Source organism: Lepisosteus oculatus, chromosome 18 (assembly GCF_040954835.1).
Source record: "Lepisosteus oculatus isolate fLepOcu1 chromosome 18, fLepOcu1.hap2, whole genome shotgun sequence".
Classification (NCBI taxonomy): Eukaryota; Metazoa; Chordata; class Actinopteri; order Semionotiformes; family Lepisosteidae; genus Lepisosteus; species Lepisosteus oculatus.
In genome coordinates, this window is record NC_090713.1 from 10,156,545 (window position 1) to 10,182,413 (window position 25,869).

General features: G+C 37.2%; 2 protein-coding genes across 4 annotated transcripts in view; both read left to right on the plus strand.

The window, feature by feature from the left end:
- Positions 1-3,428: 3,428 nt before the first annotated feature.
- LOC138223972 (myosin-4-like) lies at positions 3,429-25,641 on the plus strand. 2 transcript variants are annotated; one of them, XM_069180163.1, is made up of 3 exons: positions 3,429-3,515; positions 19,255-19,356; positions 21,625-25,641. In XM_069180163.1, exon 3 carries the CDS (start codon positions 21,636-21,638, stop codon positions 23,673-23,675), a length of 2,040 nt encoding a protein of 679 aa, XP_069036264.1. In that variant the 5' UTR covers positions 3,429-3,515; positions 19,255-19,356; positions 21,625-21,635; the 3' UTR covers positions 23,676-25,641. The 2 variants fall into 2 exon arrangements, with proteins under 2 accessions (XP_069036264.1, XP_069036263.1); XM_069180162.1 differs by lacking the exon at positions 3,429-3,515 and adding an exon at positions 17,914-17,980.
- Positions 3,458-25,869, plus strand: part of LOC138223971 (myosin heavy chain, non-muscle-like) — a 297,800-nt gene continuing 275,388 nt past the window's right edge. Inside the window, exon 1 of one of the 2 annotated variants that reach the window (XM_069180157.1) lies at positions 3,458-3,515. The gene's annotated coding sequence lies outside the window, so the exon portion shown is untranslated. The remainder of the gene's footprint in view (positions 3,516-25,869) is intronic. The other variant, XM_069180158.1, reaches the window with a different exon arrangement.

Consider the following 25,869-nt stretch of genomic DNA (forward strand, 5'->3'; position numbering starts at 1 on the left):
TATATGCATGGTGAATCAAAAATTCTCAAAACTTACTTTGGGTGATTGGAAACGAATACGTGATTGGATCAACAGAATGCTATGAAGAAAGAGGCACTGTTTTCCTTTGGTTTAACAGTCTGGGGAGCAACAAAACAGTCCACAAGACTGAGTGACTGAGGCAAGAGAGTGTGGTGTTACTTTTTGTCAATGAAAAAATAAAGTAATTTAGTGTCGCAACAGTTAAACTGATGCAGACAGTTACAAAGAAAGTGGACCAAGGTTGTACTTTGAGATTACAGCCTATCCAAGGTCATTCATTATTAATACTATTAGTAATATCTTCTGTAAAGACTTTAATGCATAAAATATTAATGAAAAATTGAAATATTTATGATGGAAGTGGAAGGTTGTGTACTTTTGTCCAGCTGAGCAATCTTGCTTTTATAAAATATACTAACTTTTTAATGTTTAATGATTAACATGCTGTAATACACAATTTAAAATTAAAAGTCTAAAGAGTATACAACTTAAATTCTTAATTGGAAAAACGATTGACCCTTAGTAGCAACCGGGATTCAAAACCCGGTGTTTTTTGGCAACAGCTCAAAGGCTATACATGAGACAGTAAGCTTTATTAACTCTACCTGGCAGTTTTACAAGGTGATTCTAGATACTATCATAACATGCGGTATGATGCGGTATGACGCGTTGTGTTGTGCCACGCCTACCAAGTTTTACCGCAGCGTACCACACTCTTTGAATGGCTGGATCTGTAATTGAGCAATAAACTACTCAACAAGTTAAAAGACAAAAGATTCCAATTACTGTATTTACAAACTGAAACACACAAAGTTTGCTATTTACAGATTACAGATTGAATTCATATTGGAATCTTAGCATTATAGTTTTGAGCATGTTTATATACCGTATTTGCATGTACTGTATGTTTTTACTTCTGTTACCAGTTAATGTTATCATTTGTTAATGAATGTGATGTTTTTTCTTCTTTCCTTCAGTTATTTTTAGATACAGTTTTCAGTTACTTTTTATTAAGGCAAACCATTGGTGTGCTCTATTAGGTATCTTAAGAAGTGTACAGTATATTTACTTAAAGTGGCAAATTTCCTCTTCAGATTAATTTCACCCATACCTCTTTTTATTAATGTAATTAATTCCCTGAAACCCATTCATCTATATTTCATATCACACATGGCTTGTACTACTCCATAGGCTCTCTGCTAGCTCTCACACATACTAGTTAGTGGAATATGAAGTGTACACTCGATATGAAATGAGTTGCATGACACCTTCCTTTTTACTCTCTACGTTTGCCGGAGCTTTCTAAATTTCTTTAAATTGCTTCTTCATAGTTTGAATTCACCTTTCATTAATTCAAATTTGGGTAACAATTCATGTTCCAAAGCATTGCATTTTCATAAAAAGAACATTCTTAACAATAGGTATGGGTCTATTAAACTTATGATTCGTGTAAGGTAGGGGTGTCAGCTGAATGCTGCAATTTTTTGTGCACAACTTACTGAAGTTTTAACTTTTATATTTTTCTCACTGTTAGTGGAGTGAAATACTGTAGATGTTAACTTGGTTGGTTTATGATACACGCTGCTAGCAGGCTGTGAAGCCTAACTATAGCTAACTATGAAAATCAAGGAAACGACAACATGAAGTGTATTAATATGGTTTAGGGTCACAATGTGACACCAGAACAGCTTCAATGTGCCTTGGCATAGATTCTACAAAGATCTAGAACTCCACTGGAGTGATGTGACAGTTATTCAGCATGATTTTGTAATTATTGTAATTATTGGCATTTATCTTGTCCTCTTGTCCTCTAGGGGGATTGAGTGGCCCTTAACCATGTCTGAAAAGCACCTCACACAATTACAGAGCCACCAGAATCCTTCACCATGGCAAACAAGAACTTAAGCCTGTTGACTTCTTTTGGAGTGGACAACATATGTACTCATCTGCATGTACTCACTCATCTGACAACTTCAGTAATTCATTGTTTATCCTTAAAGATGTATTATTAGATTTAAGAATTATTGTTAGGTGTAGTTAAACACTTCATATCTGAAGAAAGATACAAGATGTTAACTTTAAGTTCATTCTGCATGAAGATTAGACTTCTAAGCAACAGGAGTTTATGTCAGGAAAGGGAGAACTGATAAGGATTCCAGATGCAAGCTAAAAGAGCTAGGGAACCCCCTGGGGACTTAATCCCTGACCATTTGGCCAAAAAGCTGTAAACTGGCCAAATACCATGACCCCCCTCTTTACCATAATACCAAGTGACGTCAGAAGCGGAAAGAAAATACTAAATAAACTAAAAGTTTGTACCGGCACATTGAACAATATTTCGGTTTTGTTGTTTCTTGCGGGGAAACAAGACTTCGGCTTTATTGTTTCTTGCATGCAATAAACTCATCTGTTTAACTTCATCTCGGGATCCAGAACCTTATTCTTTCTGTTACAACATATCCCTGACATATATAAAATATACAAGATTGTTTACAGATTACAACGTTAAAAAAAAACTTTTACTACTTATTTTCCAACATGCATCATTGCATTAACTTTCACCATTTGTTTTTGTATTGCAGCTGCAACAGTCACAGATTTTTGCACAGGGACTATTCTAGCTGTTATTTTAGCATTCACAGCCACCTCTGGGACTGTCGACAATAACAATAGAAGATTTGGTGCACAGTTTCAGTAGTTCATTAGATACAGTCAGTTAAGTTAAATAGTTTACAAGGAAAAACTACAATAACAACTCAAATTTACTCACAAAGTGTTGGGTATGTATTTTTCTAACAATCAGTGCTTTTCTCAGATTAAAAGATGTTTTCTCTAACAATTGAATTGTTGTTGCTTACCTTTGTTAACACTGTTAAGATCTGTGAGTAGTGTAATCTGTAGATAGATCTTGTGCTTCTGTGGGCTCCTGGCAGAGAGATTCAGTTCCCAGTACTGCACACAATACCGATACAAAGCTACAGAGCTTTTATATTAGAGAGATGCACTTTCACTTTCAATTTCCTGTAACTGGTGTTGTGTATTAGTTTACATATTCCATGACTTTTAACTTATAAGAATTTATTTGGATTTAATGTTTAATATTTAACTGTAGCATTTGGAAAGAAAAATACACTTTTTAGTTACCTAAAGACATTTATTAAGTTGCAATATGCAATTGGAATACTTAATACAATTATTTTTATTTATGACTGCACATTTAGTACAATTTATAAAGCAGGGGATGATTTAGAAGGGCTAGTTTAAATCAAAATAAATTCTAAAAAGTTAAAAGTCATGGAATATGTAAGTTAATACACAGGACCTATTACAGGAAATTGAAAGTGAAAGTGCATCTCTCTAATATAAAAGCTCTGTAGCTTTGTATCAGTATTGTGTGCAGTACCTTGAACTGAATCTCTCAGCCAGGAGCCCACAGAAGCACAAGAACAATCTACAGATTGCACTTCTCACAGATCTTAACAGCGTTAACAGAGGTAAGAAACAACAATTCAATTGTTAGAGAAAACATTTTTTTTAATCTGAGAAATGCAATGATTGTTAGTAAAATACATACCCAACACTATGAGTAAATTTGAGTTGTTATTATAGTTTTTCCTTGTAAACTATTTTACTTAACTGACTATATCTATTGAACTACTAGAACTGTCCACCAAAACCTTCTATTGTTATTGTTGACGGTCCCAGAGGTGGCTGTGAAAGCTAAAATAATAGCTAGAATAGTCCCTGTGCAAAAATCTGTGACTGTTGCAGTAGCAATACAAAAATAAGCATATTTTATGTCTTGTAATCTGTGAACAATCTTGTATATTTTAATTATATCAGGGATATGAAGTGTTTAACTACACAATAATTCTAATCTTAAAGGAAAAACAATGAATTACTGAAGGGTTTATCAGGCTAGAGCTCCACATGTATCCTATATCTTGTCAATTAAGGCAGGGGCACTCGTGGTGCATTGGTCATTACTGAAAAGATTTAATCATTTAATATCTTTACTGTGAATGATTTAATCCGCTTAGTATTGAATATTTATATGGAATTTTACAACTAAATGGAAATTCTGATAGCTGTGCATAAAAAGAATAGGAGCATAACATGTCTGAAGGTCATAAACAATATAAAATTAGGAACATAAACATTATGTAAACTGTATATGGCTGGTATTGGTAGTTTAAATGAAAAATGCACACCAGTATTCCACTTTCTTCCTAAACATTTTATGCCTCAAAGTTTTGCTTTCAGTTACATACTGAGTTTATTTTGGGAAAGTTTTTACGTGCTCCTACCAACCATATTAAGTTTATATACTTTGTAAAAAAGTATAATGTTTTAATCTTTTCTGCAAATACGCTCGTTATTGCAGTAAACAAAAGCATACTTTTCAGAATTTGATTAATAGGGAATATAATGTGGAATCACGTATTTAAAGAAATTAATAACAATAAAGTTATATTCATGTACTGTAGCTCAACCAGTAGTATAATACACTTTCTATGTGTGCTTCAGTTTCAGTGCTTCCCATGTGATGGCTTAAGTGCTTGTCTTATGAGCCTGAGGTCTGGTTTTTAAACCCAGCTATTGCCATAAGTTTTCTTTTAACAAATAAACATTTCTCTGAAAAACTAAAATAGAAAATGTTATGGACACTACTGTATATTGACATTTTTTTATATTTCTAAATATCACAACTGTTTGAAGCTAACTCATTTACTAATAACAACGAATAATTTGAAGCTGCGCCTATTGTCGTTATTATTGATAATAAATATTGTCGACACTATATTGGATTTGTTGGTATTTCTAAATATCAAAAAATGTTCAAAGTTAAGTGATTACCATTTTCCATGTATACTTTCGCTCATTATCACAATAAAATAAACTCATACTTTTCCAAATTAAATTATTTAAGCAATAAGGCACTCTAGGCCTGTGCTATATTGTGGATATAGCCACAGTTAAAAGGTGTTGTTAGGCCCGACGCGATGTGGAGGGTTTTAATAAAAAGTTATAATGTTTATACACTCATTATCGGAGCAAACAAAATCATACTTTTGATTTGATTAATTTGATTAATTTAATTTGATTAATGGTGAATATAATATGGAATAGCGTATATAAAGAAATTAATAATTATACAATTACAGATGCAGCCATTCAAAATGGGTGGGGTATTTCGCGTTATACCCCGGTGGGCGCCGCAGTATCACGCAGTATCACGGGGTTAATCGCGTCATTTGACGTCATGCCGGAAAGTATCCGGCATCACCTTGTAAAACCGCCAGGAGGAGCCAATAAAGCTTAACCTGTCATGTACAGCATTTGAGCTTTTAAATTTAAACTGTGTATTACAGCATGTTAATCATCAGTCATTAAAATGTTGGTATATTTTATGAAAGCAAGATTGCTCAGTTGGACAAAAGAACACAACCTACCTTTATCAGAAATATTTATGCATCAAAGCCTTTACCGAAGATATTACTAATAGTATTAATAATGAATGACTTTGGACAAGCTGTATACTCAAAGTATCATTTCTTTAGCACATTTGTACAAGCACTTGGAATCTGTCCAAGCCCTACTTTGTCAGGCATTTTCTTTTACTTCAACGGACATAAAAACTTCCTTGCTTTTAACAGGGCGTTTCATAATTTCTAACTACGAAAATGATTTAAAATGCGACACCTATCATTCAACTAGAGCTCAAAATATCACAAGGATCCTCAAGAGCACAGCAAAGACTGTATTAAAAGATACTTGTATCAGATACATGAGAATCCAGGCTTTTTTATGAACACTTTCTTTTCCGTATACCAGATATTATGGAACCACTTCAGAAGGGTGTCAGCCAGTCAGATTCCAGGAATCGGTACTTTAAAGAAAAAATACACACTGGTATTCCATTTCTCCCTAAACATTTTAAGCATCGAAGTATTTAACTAACGTGAAATAGCGTGTGAAAAAGTGGTAGTTTTAAGCTTTTCTGCAAATATAATATGGAATCGCGGATCTAAATAAATTAATAACGATATGATTATATTAATGTTACAGGGCTGTGTAGGGCTGTTTCGCCTCTCTCTTCATGCGACTTCCATTGTAGCCCACTGGTCTACGTGCCTGATTACCAACTCACAGGTTGTGTGTTTAAATCCATCTGGTGCAGTGACTTTTCTTTTAACAAACATTTCTTTGAAAAAATAGAATAGCAATATTATGGACAATCAATTGACTTTTATATTTCAAAATATCACAACATGATCGAATCTAAGTCATTTTTGATAACAATGAATAGTCACCTTCTTCCCTTCTGACAACGGTCCCTGCTTCTGCTTCCTGCTTCTATTGTGTGTGTGTGTGGGGGGGATCCCTTCAGATCTCCCTTCAGATTTAAAAGGTTATTAATCATATCTTCGGTGTCGCATCTTACCAGTGCAGCTGATCTTTTACTGCTTGGGTGGGTCAACTATCACAAAGCTTTAGAAAACCTAACATTTCTATTATCAACAAATTGTAAATTTGTAATAGAGTAAATTTTTATAGAGCATTTCGCAATCACGCATTTGTTTCCAATCATGCAAAGTACAGTAATTTTTGAGAATCGATTCACCATGCCTTTCACATGCTCATAAAAGAGATTTATTTAGGAACATAAACATATTACCGTATGCAAACTGTACTGTATACAGTATGTATATGTATATTTAATGTCTTAACTGTGCCCGTTTAAGTATTGAATATTTATATGGAATTTTACCACTGAAGGGAAAAAATAGGAGCATACTGTAACGCATGTGAAGGCCATAAACAATATTAATTTTGGAACTTAAACATACAGTATATGGCTGGTCTCGGTACTTTACAGAAAACATACACACCAGTATTCCATTTCTCCCTAAACATTTTAAGCATCAAAGTCTTTAACTAACGTGATACCGGAGTCAACAAGCATACTTTTAAGAATTTGATTAAAAGGGAATATAATATGGAATCACGTATCTAAAGAAATTAATAACGATATAATTATATTCATGTACCGCAACACAAGAATAGTACACGCTGTACATTGTCTGTTGCAACGTAAATTGCAAAAATGCACTTGGAATCTGTCCAAGCCCTACTTTGTCAGGCATTTTCTTTTACTGCAACGGACATAAAAACTCCCTTGCTTTTAACAGGGCATTTCATAATTTCTAACTACGAAAATGATTTAAAATGCGACACTTATCATTCAACTAGAGCTCAAAATATCACAAGGATCCTCAAGAGCACAGCAAAGAGTGTATTAAAAGACACTTGTATTTATTAATGCTTTCTTTTCCGTATACCAGATTTTATGGAACCACTTCAGAAGGGTGTCAGCCAGTCAGATTCCAGGAATCGGTACTTTAAAGGAAAAATACACACCGGTATTCCATTTCTCCCTAACGATTTTAAGCATCGAAGTATTTAACTAGCATGTGAAATAGCGTATGAAAAAGTGGTAGTTTTAAGCTTTTCTGCTAATATAATATGGAATCGCATATGTAAAGAATTTAATAAAGGTATGATTATATTCGTGTACTGCGACAGGACTGTGTAGGGCTGTTTCGCCTCCCTGTTCATGTGAGTTGTCTTGTAGCCTACTGGTCTACGTGCCTGACTAACAACTCGCAGGTTGTGTGTTCAAAGCCAGCTGGTGCTGGACTTTTCTTTTAACAAACATTTCTTTGAGAAAATAGAATAGCGATATTATGGACAATCAATTGACTTTTATATTTCAAAATATTGCAACATGATCGATTCTAAGTCATTTTTGATAACAATGAATAGTCACCTTCTTCCCTTCTGACAACGGTCCCTGCTTCTGCTTCCTGCTTCTATTGTGTGTGTGTGTGCAACAGAGTAAATTTTTATAGAGAAATGGAGGCTGGACAGTATGCGTTACAATATAAACATTTATATTGATTTAAATCGTGTTCTGATTTAAATCGCAAACGCGTGTTTAATTATATGTGTTTTTTAATCATAATAAGGCTAATGCAACATAAATTGATACAGTATCTTTGTCTTCTAAGTATCTTAATAAACTTTCAGCATAGCTTTCTACCCGTTAAGTTTTATATTTCTAGGGATTTTGGGATCAAACGTGGAAGGATTAGATTGTAATCGTTTTTATTTGTCAAATACGTGATTGTATTTCTGAATGTTATGTGACACCTACAGTAGCTCACTGCTTTAAATACATCGAATGAAGAAAGTTATGTGTAGCACTTTAGATCTTTTTTCTGAACCAGAGAACATCTGATCATGTTTCTCTATAACAATAATAAAAAACTTCTATTTTACATATCGCCTTTAAAAGTGGCATCTCAAAGCAATACAGTAGATCGAAAAACAGTTAAAAGGGACCAAAGTAAATACCAGACAATCGCAAATGCGTTTTCAATAAAATTATTTTATTCATTCAGCAGAGAGTGAGAGGGACATCCAGCAGAGAGAGACACACACACCGGTTTTCATTGACAAAATTGTTTTTTTTTTCAATTCCTCTTGTCTAACAGGAATGCTTTGTTTGTGGACAGACTGTTAGACTAGAGGAAAAGAGCGCCTCCTCCTACGAAGCATTTCATTGATCCGATCACAAATTATTTTCCAGTCACACGCAGCAAGGGTTGTAAAGCGCGAAGTAACGCGCTGATTCTTATGGAATGTGTTCCGCCGGGGATTAAAAAAAATATATATTTTTTTAATCGCGTATCTAAGGAAAATTGCAGTATACCTTTGTTCATGCACATCATTATACAGTATCTCATTTTGTATTTCGATAAAAAAAATTGTTTGCCCAGCCACTATTGTTGTTATTGTTTTTATCCTGTAAAGCGCTTTGAGGAGCGCCACACCATCCTTACACAAAGCAGAAACTGATTGTATTTTCCGATAACATACAAGTGCAAAGATTACAGATTTTAATTGTCTTTTTTCTGAACCAGGGAAAATCTGACCATGTTTCTCTATAACAGTAATAAAAAACTTTATTTTACATATCACCTTTAAAAGTGACGTCTCAAAGCAATACTGTAGACCGAAAAAACAGTTAAAAGGGACCAAAGTAAATACCAGACAATCGCAAACGCGTTTTCAATAAAATTATTTTATTCATCAGCAGAGAGTGAGAGGGACATCCAGCAGAGAGAGACACACACACCGGTTTTCATTGACAAAAAGTAATTGTTTTTTTTACATTTTTTTTTACATGTTTTGTTTGTAGACAGACTGTCCACAAACGTGAGACTGGCTTTCTCAGACTTACATTCCCGAATGTCCCCCGCCCCGGTCAACAATCCTAGGAAGAACACGAAACAGCCTGTTAATAACATTGTTACAATTTTGTTCGGTCAGTTCTTCCTCCCAGAATTTATAGATCGCATCGATCAGTTCCTGCTTTGTGACGGGCTTAGCGGTTTTCCGAACGTAGTCTTTCAACGAATGCCAAACCATTTCTATCGGATTTAGATCTGGGGATTCGGCTGGAGTTTTCACCCAGTTCACTCCTTCTGCTATAAGCCTCGCCCTTGCTGCTGTGTGTTTCGGATCGTTGTCTTGAAAGAGACGGTGCCTTGATCCAAACTGCTCCCTGATATATGGGGCAGCATGCTGTGTGACCACGACTTCCTCGAAGAATACACGGTCCATAATTCCTTCGAAAATAAGAAGTGGTCCCGGGCCTCTTCTAGATATACCCCCCAGACGTGAACCTTCAGTGGATGTTTGGGCTTTGGCTTGTGGCAAAATGCCATTGTTGAAAACTGTTCCAGAGCCACTGTTGTTTCGTCGGTAAAAAGTACATCCTGAAATGCCTCCCCCTGTTCAATCCATTGGAGCGCTTGCTTGAGTCTTTCCTCTTTGTTTTTTAGCCTTATCATGGGGCATGTGTTGGTTTTTCTGTATCTCCATCCAAGCCTCCTGCGTACTCTTCTTATCGATGTCGGGCTAACGGTCGCACCGAGGTCAGCCCATAGCCGTCTTTGGACTTGCATCGGTGGTAGCTCATCATTTTCATCAGTCAGTTTGTCGATAGCTCGCACAATAGGACTTGAAAAAAAAGAGATCAGCAGTTAGTTTTAAAAATAATGTGCGTAGTTGTATTTACATGCAAGAAAGGTATTTTTAGAAATGTATTTACCTTTGAATCGTCCTCGGTTTAGATTCTCTTTGCCTCCTCTCCCCCTTATAATGCCGTCTCACTGTGCTTTCAGAAACGAAGATGTCCATCGAAGCCACCTGTTGTACAATGTCCCGTGTTGACTTCCCGTTTCTTTTCATCTTCATTATTTGGTGTGAGAGAGTCTTCGTGATTTTGGTCATTGTCCGTCCCCTTACCAAAGCGATACAGTGGTGCAGCTTGAATTCTGTACCTATATTCTGTATGGTATGGTACAGATAAAACTTACACCATACCGATGAGCTAATGCCAGGGAAAGACACTCCTATTTTATTTAAAACACAATACGCCAGGAAATGTGTCTGATGCATTAGCAAGTTAAAACAATTGGGTCGAAAACCTGCGCGTAACACCATTTCCTTTTTCTGATCACTCGCTTTCTGGATACACATCTCACCTGTCCTGTTCTTTGTTTTCCTGGTTTGCTGATTATGCCTGCTGCGGTTCACTCCTACCCTCACACCTAAAGAATACTATTTTAAATTTCTTGGCGCAGTTCATTAACCCTTGTATGTGCTGTCCGCGCCCAAAATGCAATTTAAAAAAAGTCAAAAACCGTGCTCAAAATGCAATGTAGAGCTTAATAAGATACATTCCAAAGGTATTCACAACAGCAACATATGAAACGTTTATTTTTTAATCGCGTATTTAAGGAAATCTCAGTATAACTTTGTTCATGAACAAACAGTGGCATGTTACATTATTATTAGTGTTTTTGTTAACAAGGCTCGCCAGCTAATGTGAATCGAAACCTGTCTTGCTAGCTTTTGCATGTGTAAACAGCACTTGAAATAGAGAAAAAAGACCTGACTGACAAGCCAATACATACTCTTAGAGTTTGATTAATAGGGAATATAATACAAAAATATAGTACTAAAAAAGGTACTACCACTTTTAAAGGTGATATGTAAAATAAAGTTTTTTATTATTGTTATAGAGAAACATGATCAGATTTTCCCTGGTTCAGAAAAAAAATCTAAAGTGCTACACATAACTTTCTTAATTCGATGTATTTAAAACAGTGAACTACTGCAGGTGTAACATAACATTCAGAAATACAATCGAGAATAGTTTTGTGGTGTTTGTTTAGATGAAACGTTCCTAAAACGTATAACGTAACAAAATTAAAGACGATTAAAATCTGTAATCTTTCCACTTCTACTGTGAGTCATCGGAAAGTTTCTGCTTTGTGTAAGGATGGTATCGAAAAGCAATCTTAAGTGGTGAGAAAGCTGTGCTCAATGTATTTAAGGGACTTAAAAGTAAAAGGAGATGCTTCATATTGCTTGACTAATTTTAAAAACTAAGTTATAAATGCAGACGCTCCCTCGGTGCCGCGCCGGATGTAAATATCAAAATATACATTCCCAACACTAATTGTACCCATCTGTCATGCAAATAAAACACCTTGAATTGAATTGAATTGAGGGAGAGAGGGGGGGGAGGGGGAGAGAGATAGCCAGGACTCAAGGCAAATAAGATACTTATGGGTACACAGGCATTCACAACAGCAACATATGAAACGTTTGCACGTATAGTTAAGTTATTACTTGGTTTTCAAAGTGCAATGAAATACAATATTGCTGTTGTTGCTGTTCTGGTTGTTTTTATCCTGTAAAGCGTTTTGAGAAGCCACCTTTAAAGGCGATATATACTGTAAAACCGCTGATTCTTATGGAATGTGTTCCACAGGGGATTCAAATTTTTATTAATTTATTTTTTAATCGCATATCTAAGGAAATCTCAGTATAACTTTGTTCATGAACAAACAGTGGCATGTACCATTATTATTAGTTTTTTTGTTAACAGGGCTCGCCAGCTAATGTGAATCGAAACCTGTCTTGCTAGCTTTTAAAGTCATGCGATGTGTAAACGACAATTCAAATAGAGAAAAAAGACCTGACTGACAAGATTTAATTAATGCAGATCAGTAAATCAAGGGACAAAACAACTATTGCGACCGGGTCCTCAATGGGCTTTGACGTGCTAATGCGTTGGTTTAACAGTCCGGGTGTGGCAAGCCTCTAATGTCTCCCGACTTCGGCAAAAGGCACCCGCCTTTCATTGGAAGACAATGAACACACTCTAGCCGTACATGTGAATATAGCATAAATACACCAAGGGATTGGGTGAGCTCCCATCACAAAAAAAAAACTGCGAACCTGCACTACAGCGACCATAGTACAGTATGGAGACCAAGACCTTTTATGGGAAGAGACGGGGTGCTTCTGCCGCCCCAGCTTCCAAAGAGCGAAGGGTAAGCAAATACAGCAGACTTAATCTGAAATACGCAATTACAGCGCATATTACAAGGTATTATTGCCGTTTTGAATTTTAAATTCAATTATAATTATTTCTTCGTAGCCTGTTCTTCAAGAAAACACTGCACGGGCGAAACGATCTTCGAAATCTACCACCAGGACAGTAAAAAAGAAAGCGGTAAGATGGAAAAAAAGAAAAGTTTATTTTGACTTCTGTTCCGCGACGGATGAATACTACTGTGTGACTTTATTTCTTACATGAATTATGTTATTTTGCCACAGGCAGTGGGTCTCTGCTCTCGGCCACTGGCCAGGGTGCCAACCTGTAGAAGCAGCACCTGTATGGAGACATTTCGGCAGCAGCGGGAGCAGTACGATGCATTACTGGGGAGGATTGGGAGGCTAGAGACACTCCTGAAAATGCAGAGGAAGGAGACAGTATGTTCCAGCAGTCAAACAGTTGAGCAGCTGTCTCCCGAAAAGTGCCTCTCCCCGCCGCACAGGTTGCAATGCCTGGCGGAAGCTCTGCCCCCCGCAGAGCACACATCGCCTCAGGACACTCCATCCCGGCCTCTCCGTTCACCACCGCGCAGGAATCTGTTGATGCCGTCCCCGCCGTCTATCTTCCCCCAGGAAGCACAGCGGAATTCACAGGCGCCAGTGGGACAAATAATTCTCCCAGATGTCCAACTGCTACCCATCACCCAGGAGATGGAGGGGGGGTTGTACTTGCAGTGCATCGGCATAGACGGGAAAGCAAGAGCCGACCGCTACGCCGCCCTCGTGTTTCGAAATCTTGTGACTTTTGAAATTTACTGGGGGTGGACCACGTCTGTAAATTTCGATGGGTCCAGAGGCAAAAGTGCCTTGCCTTGCAATCTCCGGGAAACCATTAGTACGATGGTGAATCGGAGATTCTCAACCCTTGCTGCGTGCGACTGGAAAAGAATTCGTGATCGGATCAACGAAATGCTTCGTAGGAGGAGGCGCTCTTTTCCTCTAGTCTAACAGTCTGTCCACAAACAAAACATTCCTGTTAGACAAGAGGAATTGAAAAAAAACAATTTTGTCAATGAAAACCGGTGTGTGTCTCTCTCTCTGCTGGATGTCCCTCTCACTCTCTGCTGAATGAATAAAATAATTTTATTGAAAACGCGTTTGCGATTGTCTGGTATTTACTTTGGTCCCTTTTAACTGTTTTTAGATCTACTGTATTGCTTTGAGATGCCACTTTTAAAGGCGATATGTAAAATAGAAGTTTTTTATTATTGTTATAGAGAAACATGATCAGATTTTCCCTGGTTCAGAAAAAAGATCTAAAGTGCTACACATAACTTTCTTCATTCGATGTATTTAAAGCAGTGAACTACTGTAGGTGTCACATAACATTCAGAAATACAATCACGTATTTGACAAATAAAAACGATTACAATCTAATCCTTCCACGTTTGATGCCAAAATCCCTAGAAATATAAAACTTAACGGGTAGAAAGCTATGCTGAAAGTTTATTAAGATACTTAGAAGACAAAGATACTGTATCAATTTATGTTGCATTAGCCTGATTATGATTAAAAAACACATATAATTAAACACACGTTTGCGATTTAAATCAGAACACGATTTAAATCAATATAAATGTTTATATTGTAACGCATACTGTCCAGCCTCCATTTCTCTATAAAAATTTACTCTGTTGCACACACACACACAATAGAAGCAGGAAGCAGAAGCAGGGACCGTTGTCAGAAGGGAAGAAGGTGACTATTCATTGTTATCAAAAATGACTTAGAATCGATCATGTTGCAATATTTTGAAATATAAAAGTCAATTGATTGTCCATAATATCGCTATTCTATTTTCTCAAAGAAATGTTTGTTAAAAGAAAAGTCCAGCACCAGCTGGCTTTGAACACACAACCTGCAAGTTGTTAGTCAGGCACGTAGACCAGTAGGCTACAAGACAACTTGCATGAACAGGGAGGCGAAACAGCCCTACACAGTCCTGTTGCAGTACACGAATATAATCATACCTTTATTAAATTCTTTAGATATGCGATTCCATATTATATTAGCAGAAAAGCTTAAAACTACCACTTTTTCACACGCTATTTCACATGCTAGTTAAATTTAATTTATTTATATATTATATATTTATATCTCTGACCAAGGGAAACGTCTCATTTTTTCAAAGAAATGTTTGTTTGTTGATTGTTATCAAAAATGACTTAGAATCGATCATGTTGTGATATTTTGAAATATAAAAGTCAATTGATTGTCCATAATATCGCTATTCTATTTTTTCGAAGAAATGTTTGTTAAAAGAAAAGTCCAGCACCAGCTGGATTCAAACACACAACCAGCAAGCTGTTAGTCAGGCACGTAGACCAGTAGGCTACAGGACAACTCGCATGAACAGGGAGGCGAAACAGCCCTACACAGCCCTGTCGCAGTACACGAATATACTCATACCGTTATTAAATTCTTTAAATATGCGATTCCATATTATATTCCCTATTAATCAAATTCTAAAAGTATGCTTGTTGACTCCGGTATCACGTTAGTTAAAGACTTTGAAGCTTAAAATGTTTAGGGAGAAATGGAATACTGGTGTGTATTTTTTTCCTTAAAGTACCAAGACCAGCTATATACTGTATGTTAATGTTCCAAAATTAATATCGTTCATGGCCTTCACACGCGTTACAGTATGCTCCTATTCTTTTTATGCTCAGCTTCTAAGATTTCCCTTCAGTGGTAAAATTCAATATCTACAACGGGCACAGTAAAGACATTTATTATAAGTCTTTCTACGACAGACCAACGGACCACGAGTGCCCCTGTCGGTCAACCAATCACGTACCGCGGTACCCCGCGTCATCTTGCGTCATGATACGCGACACCGCAGCCAATTACCTGTGGTACGTGTCTGTACCGCTCACTTTGAATGGCTGCATCTGTAGTGTCCATAATATTTGCTATTTTAGTTTTTCAAAGAAATGTTTATTTGTTAAATGAAAACTCATGACAATAGCTAGATTTAAACACCCAACTTCAGGCTATCACTTAAGCCAGAGCTTCAGTCACTTAAGCCATCACACCACAAAGAGTTTGTGCGGCGTTAGATTCATATAATTATATCGTTAATTTCTTTAGATATGCGATTCCATATTATATTCCCTATTAATCAAATTCTAAAAGTATGCTTTTGTTTACTCTGATAATGAGCGTGTTCACAGAAAAGCTTAAAACTGTCACGTTTCTCACAAAGTATATTGTAACGCAACGGGGGTTCAGGCGGGCGCCCTTGCCGCATTAGGTCAGCCCTCCACCGTCGGGGGCTCGAACCCAGGACTCCCGTGTCACTCAACAGGGACCCAGTCTGGTGAGCAAAAAAGAGATCTCTCTACAGCCTAGTAGCTGTAATCCTGCTATCACAGGGAAGGGCGGCGACGTCACCGCTCTGGTAAGCCGGCTCTTACACACCCTGATGGCTGTATGCGTTACAATATAAACGTAATATGGTCAGAAGGAGCACGGAAAAACGTTTCCGAAATAACCACATGTAAGACTTTGATGCTTAAAATGTTAAGGGAGAAAGTGGGATACTGGTGTGTATTTTTTCTTTAAACTACCAATACCAGCCATATACTGTTTACATAATAAGTTTATGTTCCTAAATTAATATCGTTTATGAGCATGTGAAAGGCATGGTGAATCGAAGATTCTCAAGACTTACTTTGTATGATTGGAAATGAATACAGGATCAGATCAATGAAATGCTGTGCTGTTATTTTTTGTCAATGAAAAAATAATGTCTTTTAGTTTACAAACAGTTACAAAGAGAGTAGACCATGGTAGTACTTTGAGCTTACAGCCTGTCCAAGGTCATTCATTATTAATACTATTAGTAATATCTTCCATAAAGACTTTGATGCATAAAATATTTCTGCATAATTTTAAACATTTATGACAAAGGTTGTAGGTTGTGTACTTTTGTCCAACTTAGCTATCTTGCTTTTATAAAAAATACTGACTTTTTAATGTTTAATGATTAACTTGCTGTAACACACAGTTGAAATTTATTAAAAGTCTGAAGAGTATACAACTTAAATTCTTAATTGGAAAAAGATTGTCTTTCAGGAGTGATCGGGATTTCAAAGCATGCATTTTCTGTCAACAGCTCAAATGCTGTACATGAGAGGTTTAGCTTCATTAGCTCCACCTGGCAGTGATTCCTGATACTATTATCATAACTGCAGTATTATACCATATGACGCGATATGACGCGTTATGATGCGTTGTGAGGTGACACGCCCACCGTGTTTTACCGCAGCATACCCCGCTCATTTTGAATGACTGCATCTGTAAAATAGCCAGAGCCTATCAACACTCAGACCAAGGCCTATGTATCCAGATGCTAATAAACCTATGAGTATGTCTTTGTACTATGTGAGGAAACTGGAGCACCTGGAGGAAACATTTGAAGTCCATGTAGATAGCATGATAAGGTCTGTAATGGAACCCAGGGCCTCAGCTGTAAGAGTAGCAATACTAACCACCACTGTATCACTCTACTCTTTCAGTTCTTCAAATTACATTAAAATGTTGTTTTAAAGTGGATGCTGAACTGTCACAACCTAGTTTCTATTCCATTGAAGATATTTCCCCCATCCTTCATGGAGAGAAGGGGAAATACAAATGATTGGTATTAAGAAGAAGGAGAAGGACATATTTGCTCCCAAAGAGATGCCTTCAGAGTTTCCCATAAGGTTCCATAAGAAATGTCTGGGGTGGTGTTTGTGTCTAAAAGTATTTCTATCTGGGAAATAATAAATTAGATAAAATCCAGGTCAGGGAGCAACAACAGGTTGATTCTCCAAAGGTGGACATGTAGGATCTTCAACTGATAGATGTAGTTCTGTAATAGTTCTGTAATAGGGGAGTTTTACTATTTGCAACTGAAAATGAAATGACTGTTTGAGCATTAAATTATTGTGTGAGATAGACATTGTTTGAAAGAGAGAAAGGAGGACACTTGAAAACTGCCATGAAAGAGTGTAAGAAAACTCCACACATCAGAGATAGTGTAAAAATAAAGAAATGATGTAAAGTTTAATGCAGTCTTACAGACAGGAATACACCTAGAGGAGCAACAGTTTAGAACAAAGTAAGAATCTCCCCTAAGCATCAAGTGATGAGAATCCAAGAAAAAAGTTAATTAGGTTCCTGTCATCCCTATTAGGGTCATAGACATTTGTTAAGATTACTGGAACATTGATCATTTATTACATTACATACCTTACTTTATGATTTGAGACAACCTGAGATACAATGAAAGGTATAGCCTTGTGCAAAACATCCCATGGGCCTCTGCAGCTTTGTATCCTCTCCTAGCAGTTTAGCAGTGAATCCAACAGTCCACAGAAGCACAAGAAGAAACTACAGATTACGTTGCTTGCAGATATTAACACCATAAACAAAGGTAAACAACAACAGCTTTGATACATGTACACATTGTAAACAAGGAAGAAATACCTAACATCTTATTTTAAATTGAGTTAAGAATGTGCCTAAAATATTTTACTTAACTGACTATACAGTAGGTGGTGATTTAATTAGGTAATTGAAGATTTATTATTGTCATTGTTCCCAGGTTTGGAGGTGGCTGAAGATGTCCTTACCTTAATCATGCTTCTCCTTTACCAGCTTTGAAGATTAGTCAAAAGACATTTAGAGCATCTGCAATTTTATGTACAGATGAGACTAAGATGAACCTTTCCCAAAGTAAGGGAAAGGTAAAATGTTAACAAGGATATGCAGAACCTCCAAAGAACATTACCTCTTCTGTGAAGCAATGACGGCATTATGCTTTGCAGTTTTAATTGTCTGAAATCAACCAAATAGAGACAAAGCAAATATATACAAAATTATCATTATTCCTCTTAGATTATTGCAGTGCACTATGTTCAAGTCCAACATATACAGTAACAGTACTTTAACAGTACTTTTGCTACTTTTTTTCTTCTTTTAAACACTGTATAATTTCAATGTTATTTTCCATAAATACAGTATTTGCTTGATACATAAATTCTGCATTCAATACAGATGTATACTGTATCAAAAGAGTTTGGAGTGGGAAATAAAATGAGTATATTAGTATACTCATTTTATTGATTCTATATTTTCTATAGTCAGGATAGAAGTTAATACCATTGCCATAACTCTTTACAAATATTAATAACTGTAGCAAAGCTGAGATTGTAAGCACAGGTAAGTCATCAAAGGGCAGAGTTATTTTTATCAGGAGAGACACATTCTTTGGATTCTCACAGGAAAATCAAGGAATTCGCTGCACCATGTGAGGAACCCAAAGAAGGCTCCACAGCCAAAACATTGTGTTTCCTTTCTTCTCTTTTCAACAGAGAATAAACCTTTACTTGTTCCTTTGCAGCCTACAGATGCTGATGCAGCTACGTACTTGAACTACTTCTTACTTCAAGTAATCCTAGTAAAACATTAATAAAACATAAATGATTTTTTTTTTTGCTGCACAGTAGTTAACATTGCTGCTCATAGAGCTGGGGCCCTGGATTTACATCCTTGGGTGATGTCTACATGGAATTTGTACATCCTCTGCACGTTTGTTTAGGTTTCCACTAGGTAGTTACTGTATTGGATAAAAAGTGACTAGAAATGAATGGTTTAGAATACAATGGTATGTGAGTGTAAGTGTTTGGCTATCTCATGTTTCCTCAGCTGAGTCTGTGACTTCAGGTGCCCACCCTGACCTTCCTGGCCTCTATCAGTCAGGACTCCACCTTCACTCATTATTGTGAGAGTTTTTCTTGCTGCTGGCTGGTAAGAGCAGTTCTTTTAAGCATTGCAAAACTATGCTATTTCTGCTTTTCTGTGTGTTTAATGTCTGTACTCCAAAATTTAATCTTTCACTGTAGCGATACCTTTCACAACAATTTATAACATTTAAGTCTCTGTATTTGAGATTAACAGACCAAAATAATCTCATAACATCAAAGGTATTTTGTACCAAGTATATCAATACAATACGCTAATAAGAAAATTAGTCATTTGTACTTTACAAATTATAAAAAAAAAATCTTGTGATAGGAGTTCTATTTGTGATGTTTATAACACTATGACAACAGTGGTGTAGATAATGAAATTTGTTGTTACTTGATCTGCCTTAAGGCACTCACACGTATATGCAAGTATATGTACACATAAAGTCTGCATCAGGAGACGTACAGAGTATAGATTAACAATCTGTTTCACAATACTATTCACTGTGTAATTTAAAATCTTATGGACTTTATCATCTCAGACACAATATTTAGGCTACCAAGAGAGACTATAGGGTTTCTTTCCATTTCCACTTCTGCTTTTCCTGGTGAGGATTGCGGTGAGGCAAGTGCAAGCCAATCATACATGGGGACAATTTGGAGGCCACAGTAAGGGCCAAGAGGGGAAATTTGGCCTGGACACTGGAATGACCCCCTACTCTTCTTGAGAAATGCCCAGGGATCTTTAATGACCACTGAGAGTCAGGACCATGGTTGAAGGTCTCATCAGAAAGACTATACTGGGGCATTAGGACCCACACAGACTGCAGGGTGGGTGCCCCCCACTGGTCCCACTAACACCTTGTCCAGCAGCAAACGTAGTTTCCGAGGAGGTTTCCCATCCAGGTTGGCCAGGGTCAACCCTGCTTAGCTTCAGTGGGTAGCCAGTTGAGAGCTGCAGGGTGATATAGCTGCTGGCCCATTTCCTTCCATTTTATCCAATACAGTGATGTTGTAGAGCAAGAGCCTATCCCAGCATGCAATGGGCACAAGGCAGAATACACCCTAGATGGTACACCAGTGCATTACACAGGGCACACACAAACACAAAAACAAACTTATACAGTACCAAGGCCAGTTTTCTCAGAAGTCACTTAATCTAACAGTAAGTTTTTGCTTTGTGAAAGGAAACCTATGCAAACACAGAGCAAGGTCTAGAATTAAACTCAGGGCCCCAGTGCTTCAAGGCAGCAATGCTGATCACTGGGTTGCCTGATATGCATGTTACTAAGTTTAAATATTATATTTTAATTTGAGGTACCTTTTATTAATTAAAATAAAAAGGGCTTTTATTGTGTCAGAGATATGCAGATCCATATATACAATAATTTGCATGAGTTAACTTTTGGTACATCCATTCTAAAATCCCTACTCTACAAGTTATTACCTATAGGAGTTGTTTAAGGAGACATACACCTGACATTCAAATGACTTATTTGGTTTTGTTGTCATCTAAGAATTTTATATTAGGTAGAAAAATGTACTCTTCAGCAAGACAATGACCTCTACTAGAGCACGGCCACATTGAAGTTAACTTGCAAAAGGAAAATTCTATAGAAATTCATGGTAAGACTTGGCAATTCCATCAGCTATGCCCAGAAAACTATAGAACGTTTGCCAGGAGAAAAGGATCAAATTAACTCACATCAGTTTGCTGTAGTTGCTGGTAAGCTGTACTGCAGCATGATGATTGATCAAAACGCAACCACAAATCTCAGTGCACTGCTAAAGATGTTATTATAGAAGCAGTGAATAGCAAGATCAGAAATTCTAAGGGGGATCTTTCATGCACATGCATAGCGTACAGTATATACTGTACACTATGGTAATTGGCTATGTCGGATAAAACGGAATGTCAGATAAATGAAAGTCAGATAAACGCGACTCTATTGTACTGAATTATGGGTCTGAAACCTTTTGCTTATCACTAAACTTCAATTTGTATATCTTCTTACAGTTTTTGCTGACATTCAGCATCCTTCACATTTAATAATGATAAATCAGATCATTACAGCTCTGGATAAAAATAAATACTGTTTCTGCTGCTTGAAATAAAAGTATCCAAATATTTTCTGAACTGATGTTGATACAATAATATAATGCTAAAATTGTAAAATTTTATAAGCCCCCATTTGTCACACAAAATGTTAACAGGATCACCTCCTAACAATGTTATATCCAGAATATTTAGGAAAGGTTTCCATGTGTACAAGTGCACATGAACACATAATTGCAGATCACAAATTGATTTTCTATCCTTTACTCTTAGGAAGAAGAATCATGGAAATAATACAAGGTACCAAAAAAATCACCAAGGCTGAAGATGTACGAAATGACAACAAAATGCTAATGAAACCTTATGCTAATTGGGAAGAGTTTTTGATGCCAGCTCCAATTTCCATAGCCATTTTAGGAGAATTAGTCTTTATCTCTTCTAATACAGACTTTTCTATCAATAAAAATCCCCCAAAAGATGGCTTTAAATTCATCCGTTACCCAGAGTCCTTCCGCGCCTGTCTCATGCAAGTGTGCAATGCTGGATGGGGTGCGTTCAACGAGGCCCATAAGAACATGGACCAGATTCGTCTCCACTCTGCCAATGTGCCAGAGTATGTAAAATTAGCAGTCAAGTTGATTGTCCGAGATGACGACAAGCTCATCGAGCTCATGCTCCCTGACCAGCTAGAAAACATCAGCTCCATTGCAGAGGAGTGTAAAATCCTGTCAGAGCTCACAGAGAAAAAATTCACCTTTGTCATTGATCTGATTCAAGAGCTGATGGAGGCCTGTTTGAATGCTAATGCAGCCTATAGTGAAGAATTAGAAGAACTGAAGCAGAAAATAGAGGAATCCAAGTTGAGGAAACAAACAGCAGAAGAAGGAAAACGTAGAGCAAATAAGACATTTGAAAACATGCAAAAGCAGTTGGATGAAGCTCAACAAGAATATAAAAAAGCCATGGATTCTCTGCCCAGTGGTTGGGATATTGTTGGCATGAACTTTGTGGAGGGCCTCACTAATTTAGTTAATACCTGTTATAGTGCTTGTACTGCAAGTGTAACTAAGCTTGGAAGAAAAACAAGTAAGGAGCAAAATCCCATTGCGTTAGGCAATGTTTATGCCAAATCACAGGTTCTCTTGAGTCTCCTAGAACTAGTTAAGTCTTTTTTTCATGAAGACAAAATACATTGGGGCGTACTTTATGATCAAAAGAAGGAATGTGCAAAGTCTGAGTGGGTGGCAGATCAAGTGAAAAGAGTTAAGGAATCTTTGGAAAAAGAAGAAGACTGCAAGCCAAAAATAACAGCAATGCAAATGTGCGAAGACATTCTTACAATCTGCTCTTGTCTAACAGATATTGCTCCAGACAATGTCTGTGAAGAAAGCAAACAAAAAGAGTTAATAACAAAACTAAAAAAGTTGAAAACACAGGCTATGAAGTTTGATACCGAGAGTAAAGGCTTCACAGGTGCCTCTGCCTTTCCTGTAACCCCCCCACAACTGGCCAAACAGCAAGAGGAGCAAAGTACACAGAGAAAAAGTGCAGGTGACGTCGCAGCTGACAACGCCCGTTTTCGCATAGAGCAGAGTCGAGCTCAGATGAATCAAGCACAAGAGATGTTCCAGAAAAGCTTGGAAAATCTGGACAAATACCACAGTGACCTGACTGAAATCCTAGTCACAATGAGGAGCTGTGAGGTGAAAGAAATCGACTTCAAGACCACTATTAAAATGCTGACGAAGGGACTGGATGCGATGGGAAAAGTAAAGGCACCATGGGAGAAGATGGTATTCTTTTTCCACACGCTCTCCAACATAATCAAAACCAACCTAAACAAACATTTAAAGGATGTTGTCCAAACTGCAGAAAAAGCAGGTTCTTCCAAGCTTGACTATTCAGCAAAATCATTCCTGAGAGATCTGCTGTATAACCAAGCTTTCCAAGCATCTAATATTGCCAGTTTGGTGAACATGATCTCTGGGACCTACACAGAGATCTCCAACTTGTACCTCATGGATAGAATCAGCAGCTTGGGGAAACTCATGGCCTTAGACCCCAGCAAATCTGACTTTGATACAGAACGGAAAAAGTTACAGATTGGCTGTGAAGAAGCAGAAGCAGGAATAAAAACAATTGTACTGAAAAATAAAATAGAATTTGAAAGGAATACAAAATCAAGAACAGAGAAGATTGAAAAAGCACTCAATGGAGCATTGCCCCCAGCCTCTGAGGAAGAGATAAAAGAAGTTAGACAATGTGTTGAAGTGGGAATGAAGATGTCAACTCAAGAAGAAGAAGATGAGGGGCAGTATTGTTAGCTCTTACATTTTTCTGCTGAAAATGCAAAGAAATAAATGTACGAGTCCTACAAAATATGCTTCTTTGTCATACAGGCTTATACTATAACATGATAGACGTGATACTGGAAAACATTGCTTAATAGAAAACTGCAGGATTTGTTCAATGGGAATAAACGGGCTCGGGGTAGTTAGTTTGGATTCACGGAAACTAATATATTTTTTTCTGCAATAATACAGTATACACATTTCTGTAGTAATATTATTAGTTTGATTATAGTATTACGAATTAATTGGAGTGGAATATATTTTTCTATTTTTATTGCTTATTGCTTTAGGTACATATGTGTTTCCTGCAGGTATTGTGATGATACTTTTATAATGGACAGCCTCAGAGTAGATCTTGTCTATAACAGAATTGTTCTACAACAATATGATAAATGTGTTTGCTTAGTCGTGATTTGTTTCTAAATCTTTGAAATTTAATTTGCTGCTTCTACGGTTTGCTTCCTCCATATTTGAAAATATGACCATTTCAATATTTAAACAGGAATCTAGGTCACAGATATAAAATTAATAAAGAGCAGTGGTCCTAGTAGAGATCCCTGTGGTACTTGATTACATCACATTAAACTAACACATCCTTATCTGTATCATCTGTTTTCTGTTTAATAATTAATTCTCACTTGTTTCCCTGAATCCCTACCAGATTTGAGAATTAATTTGAGAATTAACCTGTTCTTTTTATATACATTTGTAGCGGCAATGCTTATTAATAAGACAGAATTAAGTGTTGCTGTGCTTCCTAAATGAGGCCCCATCTCTCTTTCTCATCTCTGTGGTGCAGCCACAGAGAAGCTATTCATGCAGTTCTGATTTAGATTTATCTTTGAGATTAGAAGCAGCTTCCAAATGGGGATGTGCCCAGCCATGCTTGGCTATCATGATCAATGGCCATTCCTGGCTGTAAGATTCTTGGGAACATCTGGATTGCGGTCCTAGATGTCAGAGGTCATTGTGACTCATCTCTCACTTTGACCAACCAATCAGGATCCTGCAGGGCGTGGTAACCCCATGTGGGTCAGAAATGGCCACTAAACTTTCGACCAATCACCACCTGTCTTGGTCCTGGTTTAAAAGACACTGCACAGCTCAGAAACTTTGCTTCTCCGGCCACTTTTCACACCCTCAGAGACAATCACGTGACAGTGAGTGTTGTCTGGGACTGGAACCTTGTTTCAGCAAAGTGTCGGCCCAAGGAATGCCCGTACATAAATTGCTAGCTGACACCAATGTGGACGCTTTGCTTGATCACCAGAGTATACGTTTGGACTCTTGTCGACAACTTGAATACGTTTTTATTCAGCAACAGCGCTACACCGGAAACAAACCGAGTTTCTTCTCTCTAAAAAGTGACTTGCTCGGACCCGTGGTCACGCTCTGTGCATAGAGACCTTCTACTAATCAGCCAGACTACTAGTAGGTTCCTGAGAGAGACACTGTCGGCATGTTGCCACAGCAGAAATCTCTCCTCCAAATTCGTCCAGCTCCGAGCTGCACCAAGACTGGTTGGCAAAAAGCCAGAGGACGCCGGGATGATGCCTATTGGCTATTGGACGCAGCCGCTAGCTGGTCTTGGTATCCGTACCAGGAAATACGAATCTACATCTGGAAAAGTAAACCCAATGTTCTACATTGCATCTCTAGAATTCAACTGTTACCTCAACACAAGTTGATATCAATCCAATTCATATGAGTAATGTATTTACTTTTAAGTAGCTAATGTAGACTGATTAACGGTAGTATAGCCGAATGGTATACTGAAGCATATTCTTTGTTTGTATCTCTTTGTGTTTTGCATCTCTTCGTGATTATATACTTTGCATTTTGATAACCCTCACAGTAAGATCTGCCACCTGTATCCAGGCAGACTGTTATATGTTTTATGCACAATTTATGTATTAATAAATGTATCTCATTTATTGAATCTATGTGTGTGCGTCGCTGATTGATTGATTATCTAAAAGCCATAACGAACCACCTGGTGATTGCTGCTACAATTAATAAATTGCCCCAATAAATTCACAAAACCCCTACAGAAGGTAAAAGGGGATGCTGGATGTGAGTGAAAGTGGGAAGTAGATAGTGTGTACGCTTTTGTTGTTTTTATTGTTTGTGAACATACACACACAAAACTCAAACATAAACACACCTC

Excerpts from the sequence above, each read along its gene's own strand:
- LOC138223972 (XM_069180163.1), top strand. The coding sequence starts at position 21,636 with ATGGAAATAATACAAGGTACCAAAAAAATCACCAAGGCTGAAGATGTA.